The sequence below is a fragment of the Diceros bicornis genome, chromosome 38 (genome assembly GCF_020826845.1).
Source record: "Diceros bicornis minor isolate mBicDic1 chromosome 38, mDicBic1.mat.cur, whole genome shotgun sequence".
Classification (NCBI taxonomy): domain Eukaryota; kingdom Metazoa; phylum Chordata; class Mammalia; order Perissodactyla; family Rhinocerotidae; genus Diceros; species Diceros bicornis.
The window spans coordinates 30,862,458-30,869,082 of NC_080777.1; the positions used below are offsets into that span (position 1 = coordinate 30,862,458).

General features: G+C 46.1%; 1 protein-coding gene across 1 annotated transcript; it reads left to right on the plus strand.

Annotated features, from left to right (window-relative positions):
• Nucleotides 1–4,002: 4,002 nt before the first annotated feature.
• On the plus strand, nt 4,003–5,139 carry LOC131399570 (alpha-1,3-mannosyl-glycoprotein 4-beta-N-acetylglucosaminyltransferase-like protein MGAT4E). The gene has a single exon (XM_058533912.1). It carries the CDS (start codon nt 4,003–4,005, stop codon nt 5,137–5,139), a length of 1,137 nt encoding a protein of 378 aa, XP_058389895.1.
• The last annotated feature ends 1,486 nt before the right edge of the window (nt 5,140–6,625 follow it).

Below are 6,625 nucleotides of genomic sequence, written 5' to 3' on the forward strand. Positions count from 1 at the left end.
GGACTCTTCAGAGGAGCCATCATTATCTTCATTTTCTAGATGAGGAACTGGGGATCAGAGAGGCTGAGTCGTTCAGCCAAGGTCACATGGCCAGTAAGTTTAGCAGAGCCAGATCCGGCCCAGGCTGAGTCCAGAATCTGAGCTCCGAACCATGACCCACATATTGCCTTCTCTGCTGACTGCCCAGTCCACCTGGCACTGCTGTATCCCCCACACCTAGCAGAGTGTTTGTTGAAGAAGTAGACCATTCACCATTATCACATAATCCCTGATCATTAGTGAGTTAATAAATACTTGTTGAGCACATTCTCTAGGCAGGTACTGTGCAAAGTTCTGTAGATGCAGCATGGAGTAAAACTAAGTCCCTGCCCTTCAGGGGCTTATATTCTAGTCTAAGGGACAGAGACAGACAAGAAACACATACAGGTAAGATAGTTTCTCATAAAAATAAATGCTAAAGAAAATACAATACATGATAAGAGTAATGAGAAATGAGGTGGGGCTAATTCATAAAGACAGCTCTTTCAAGTTTTTCTGTGTAGGGTTGCAGAGGAATGGGGCAAAATTTGGAAAGAACATGAATTCAGGGAGGGATTTCGCTTCTCCCCCACCAAAAGATAGTAGAGCTCCTTCTCATAGTGCCAGGATGGTCCAGTAGAGAGGGAGAAGTAGATGGTGCAGAGGAAAAAGAGGGTAATTGCAGGGATGAAGAAGGTGAGAGGGAGTAGGAGCCAGAGCACAACCCCCCCAGGGGAGGATGACGGCAGTGAGAAGTGGAGGAGAGGAGGTTCTCTTTTCTCTGTTAAAGATACTGATGCTGGTCTTTGGGATGCATAATAATTAATAGCTACCAATTATTAAGCATGCATCGCTCACACGTCAAGTCCTGTCCATGTGTACCTCTTGAGGATGGGGAGGAGATGGGGAGGACACAAGAGTAACATCACAGAGGGAGCCTAGCTCAAGGGTGGAAAACTGGTCTGCCCTCTCACTCTCTTTGCTCCTCGCGCCCGGAGCCACTGGGCCTCGGCACCCCAGCTCCTCTTACTCCTCCTCTCTCTCCTGCCTCTTCCTGACGCCTGTCGAACCCAGAGGGCTGAACGAGGACAGCGCTCCCAATGTGACTGGCACATGACACAGGAGGCGCAGAGGGGAATGGAGCAGTGCCTGTGGTGTAATTGTAAAGCCTTTTGACTCAGGATATGTATCCATATATTTCTGTTCTAGAGAAAAGAAGCCTATTTCTTTTACATAAATTGGTTTGTATCTGAATCACCTATCTGACTAAGAGTCTGGGCTTAAGGAAACCAGGTAAGAAAAGTTCCATCTGTGAAGCATTACTACCATATATAAGTATTATTTTTATAACTCCCATCAAAAAGCTAAATGGTGAAGGGAGAGAAGTCTGTTAACCTCTACCAAAATACTAAACCAGCAGGGATCCATGAAAACAGGGAGATGAGAGAGTTCTACAGTCTCGGGAGCACAGAAATGACTGACAATTTCTTTCCTGAACATGCAGGGAAAGAATCAGGAGCAGGTGACAAGGCGTATTAAAGCCTTTGCTCTGACCATTTAGAAACAATCAGAGAAACACCTTCTTACTGGAGAAAAGACAGTAACAGGAAGAAAGCAGCATACGAGCGTGTTTGAGGCTGAGCCAGCCTGGATTCCAATAGCCCATCACTCGTGAGAGGATTTTTTTTACACTAAGTTAACAGAATGATGTTCTAATCAGGGTCTGTAAATAAGACTAAAGATTGGGTGCCGGCCCAGTGGCTTAGCCGTTAAGTGCGCGCGCTCCGCTACTGGCGGCCCGGGTTCGGATCCCGGGCGGGCACCGATGCACCGCTTCTCCGGCCATGCTGGGGCCGCGTCCCACATACAGCAACTGGAAGGATGTACAACTGTCTACTGGGGCTTTGGGGGAAAAAAAAGGAGGATTGGCAATAGATGTTAGCTCAGAGCTGGTCTTCCTCAGAAAAAGCGGAGGATTAGCATGGATGTTAGCTCAGGGCTGATCGTCCTCATAAAAAAAGACTAAAGATTGGAATAAATCAAGGATATCCTTTATAAAAAAGTAAGAAAGGCACCAAATTGCTTAGGACTTAGCAACACTCCAAGTTCAACTATTTTAATAAATACTTTGACTTTTGTTTAAAAAGCAGGAGTGGGTGGTGACCATCTATTTTCTAAAATAAACAGGCCGTGTCACAGAAGCCCCAGCTGACCCACATCATTTTGAGAGGGGAAAACTTTGGAAAAGTTGAATCTCCAGAAAAAGCAATACAGAGAAGGCAGCAAAGGTCACAGCAAAGGTGGCCTTCCTTCTTCAGGTGGGGATAAGGCTGTGTCCTGCCAGGTTCCCAGCCCAGTTAAAAAGGCAGGCTTGGGAAAAAGCTAATGATGAGCGAGGATAGAATATGGGGGTGTGAGGGGAAGGCTTCCAGGGACAAAGGGCAAGTTCCAGGCATGGACGGGATGGAGAGAGTCCCCAGCTGCACATGTGGACTTTTTGCTACAGGAACCTTCTCCCGTCACAGACAGCATGTGGTGTTCCATCAGGCGCTGCTTTGTAATCTCAGTGGGCGTCGGATTCCTGTGGCTCTTCATCACTTTGAAAGTCCCCAGGGAAATTGAAGATTACCAAAATGTGATGACAATCCAAGGCCAAGTATCCACCTTTGCTCTCAGTGTGGATTGAGGATGCAGGGTGGGAATGGGTGGACAGGTAGACTCTCAAAAGCACCTGTTCTCTTTTCACCTGAGAGCAGGAAGCTCCAAAGGGAGTTGGGGTATGGACCTGGACCCACTGGTCCATAAAGAAGCTGCATTTCCCCCATATTTGTTAAGGTAAGGAAGAGAGCAAATACTTCTTGAGCTCTGGGTACTCTGGCCAGTGGTCAGACATCCCGAGGACATGCCAGGCTCACTTTAGGGAGGATGATTCACTCCACCTCTTGTCCCGGAAAAGCTTACGGGAAGCCACTAGGGGCTAAACTCGGTTATTTTTATGAAAGCAGGTGCATGATTTGCCTTTGTCAATGTCCCAGGAGGACAGTTCTAGCAGAGGGGAGGACCTGAGACCACTAGAAGACTGGCAGAATCTCACCCCCAAATATATGAAAAAAATCCAGCAGAGAAGAGTGAGTGAGTTCCAAGGAGGGGAAGGGGGCACCCAAGTAGGGCCATCAAGAGAAGTGTAGCTAGGAAGGCGAGAAGGGGAGGAGAGGCAGGACTGTGCCCAGAGAATTGGAATCTGGCAGACAATTCTCTCCCCACCAAGACATCTATACATCAGGAATGAGGAAGAGGAGGGAAAGATAAAGGGAGTTGTTGTAGGAAGACAGAATCACTGGATTAGAGAGCATTTAGATTAGAAGGAGCCTTAGGGTCATGGTCCAACTCCCTCAGTTTTATGGATCAGGAACTAAGTGCAGGGTGAAGAGACTTGCTCAAGGTCACACAGTCAGTGGCAGAACTGGGACAAGAACCTTGGGCTCCTGACTTCTAAGAGAAGTGCTTTTCCTAATATATCTTCTTCAAAGGAGAGCTTTAGGAAGATGAACTGGATAAAAACAAAAAGAATTATAATAACTATAATAATAGCTAATATTTATTGAGCACTTAAACCATGTGCCACAAAATTCTGGCTCAAAGAAGACTCAGAAGGACCCACAGGCACTCAGCATCACCTAGCTTAGTACTTCTCAAACTTTAGTGTGCATACAAGGCACCTGGTGATATTGTTAAAATGCAGATTCTGTTTAACTAGATTTGAGGTGAGAGCCCAGATTCTACATTTCTAACATGAGGCTGATGTTGCTGGACCAAGGACCACACTTTGAGTAGCAAGGATCTAAACATCCCCTCTACCAAAAGGGAGGGAAAAAAGGAAGAGAGCAAGTCCCAAAGAGCACCCTGCCCCCTAAGCCTGTGACCACCCTGACCACCAGCGCACACTGACCAGTGTCCCTCTTTTACCCCTCCTCAGCATGGCTGATGGTGGGGCTCTCCTCAGTGCCACGACCGGACCAAAGCAGCCTCTTGTACACGCTGCTCTCCCTATTCCGGGCTTCGTCTAAGGCTGAGCAGAAACGTCTCATGGTGCTGGTCCACCTGGCAGATTCTGACCTCACCTGGCTCAGAGAAACCATCGTCCATATTTCAAGCCTCTTTGGCCCACAGATCTTGGCAGGTCAGTTGCTGCTGATTCATGCTCCATCGGACATCTACCCCACTGTGGAAGATGTCAAGGACGAGGCGTATCAAGGGGAATTCTACGCCAAGCAGAATATAGATCATGCCTTCCTCGTGAGCTTTGCCACAAAGCTCTCTGATTATTTCCTGTTACTGGAGGACAATGCCTTTTGTGCCCCCAACTTTGTCACCCACATTCCTTGGAAGGTGAACACTATGCGGTCCAACCCATGGGTGCTGCTGGAGTTCTCTAATATGGGCTTCCTTGGCAAACTCTTCCACAGCAGTGACCTCCCCGTCCTGGCCCATTTCCTTCTCCTGTTCTACAAGGAAAAGCCCCTTGACAGGTTGATCCCTCATTTTCGTACCCTCCTGGCCCAGAAAAACCCAATCCTCTGCAGACCTTTCCTCTTCTACCACAGGATCTCCTACTTCACCTCTAATGACAGCCAGAAGGCCACGATAGTTCAGAAAAAGAACCCCTATGGTCCTGACAACCCACCTGGAGCCATTTTCACTGACATGAAGGTTTTTGATGTTCATTTCCCCTGGGAGGCCTACACTCTGGACGAGTCATTCTTTTGGACCCACAATGTTAGTGCGGGGAACCACCTGACAGTCATTTTGAACCATCCAGCAAACTTGAGCAGAGTGCAAGTGTTGACAGGCACCATCGTGGATGGAAAGTATGCCCTGGAGAAGGGGCAGGTGGAGCTGGGCTACAATCCCGAGGGGATGCCTCAATACTGCACCAGCTTTGCCCTGCTGGGCCGTCTCTTAGAAGGGCAGATGGATCAGGAGATATTTCTGAGAAGTATGAGGTACGACGTGAGCTGTGTAAGGCTGGTGGTGAAAGCGAATCAGGTTGGTGGTCTCATGATCAGGCATATTCACCTGTGGGAGGAAAACGCCAAAGTGGCAGAAGCAGCTCAGAGTTGAAGATAATGCAGTAAGAGTATGAAAAATTAAAATCTTGCAGCTATTTCATTCTAGCCTGTGTGACACAGGGGAGATGCAAGGAAATGAGGGGCAGAGAAAGAACACTGGTTCTTTTGGTGCCACCAAGATGTTAGGAGACATATTCCTTCCTTTTTCTACCCAAATAAGCAACTCTTATAGGATATCTTTTTCTGGGGCAGATATCACTTAGCCAACTTGGGGAAAGGCCTTGTTCACTCTCAGAATCTTTATATTCCTGGGGTGCTGAGATCAGCACAAATATAGGGTGTTTGCAGCCACATGCAAAAGAATGAAAGTGGACCATGTGCTATCGCCGTTCACAAAAATTAACTCAAAATGGATCAAAGACCTGAAGGTGAGACCTGAAACTATAAAACTCATAGAAGAAAATATAGGCAACACACTATTTGACATTGGTTTTAAAGGAATCTTTTCGGATGACATGCCTACCCAGACTGGGGAAACTAAAGAAAAAATAAACAAGTGGGACTTTATCAGATTAAAGAGCTTTTATAAGACAAATGAAACCAGAATCAAGATGAACAAACAACCAACCAGCTGGGAGAGAATATTTGCAAAACATACATCTGACAAGGGGTTGATCTCCATAATATATAAAGAACTCACACAATTGAACAACAAAAAAACAAACAACCCGATCAAAAAATGGGCAGAGGAAATGAACAGACACTTCTCCAAGGAAGATATACAGATGGCCAATAGGCACATGAAAAGATGCTCAACATCACTAATCATCAGGGAAATGCAAATCAAAACAACGCTAAGATACCACCTCACGCCCATTAGAATGGCTATAATCACCAAGACAAAAAACAACAAATGTTGGAGAGGATGTGGAGAAACAGGAACCCTCATACACAGCTGGTGGGAATGCAAATTGGTGCAGCCTCTATGGAAAACGGTATGGAGATTCCTCAAAGAATTAAAAATAGAGATGCCCTATGATCCAGCCATCCCACTACTGGGAATCTATCCAACGCACCTGAAATCAACAATCCAAAGAGGCTTATGCACCCCTATGTTCATTGCAGCATTATTCACCATAGCCAAGAAGTGGAAGCAACCTAAGTGTCCCTTGACTGCCGATTGGATTAAGAAAATGTGGTATATATATACAATGGAATACTACTCAGCCATAAAAAAAGACAAAATCGTCCCATTTGCAACAACATGGATGGGCCTGGAGCGTATTATGTTAAGTGAAATAAGCCAGAAAGAGAAAGACAAACACTGTATGATCTCACTCATATGTGGAATATAAACCAACACATGGACAGAGAAAACTGGACTGTGGTTACCCGGGCAGTGGGGGTGGGGGGTGGGCACAAGGGGTGAAGGGAGTCATATATGGGGTGATGGACAAACAAAAATGTACAACCCAAAATTTCACAATGTTAGAAACCATTAAAACATCAATAAAAAATATATATATATAGGGTGTTTG

What these genes read in the sequence shown, in the direction of transcription:
- LOC131399570 (XM_058533912.1), top strand. Translation starts at nt 4,003, where the DNA reads ATGGTGGGGCTCTCCTCAGTGCCACGACCGGACCAAAGCAGCCTCTTG.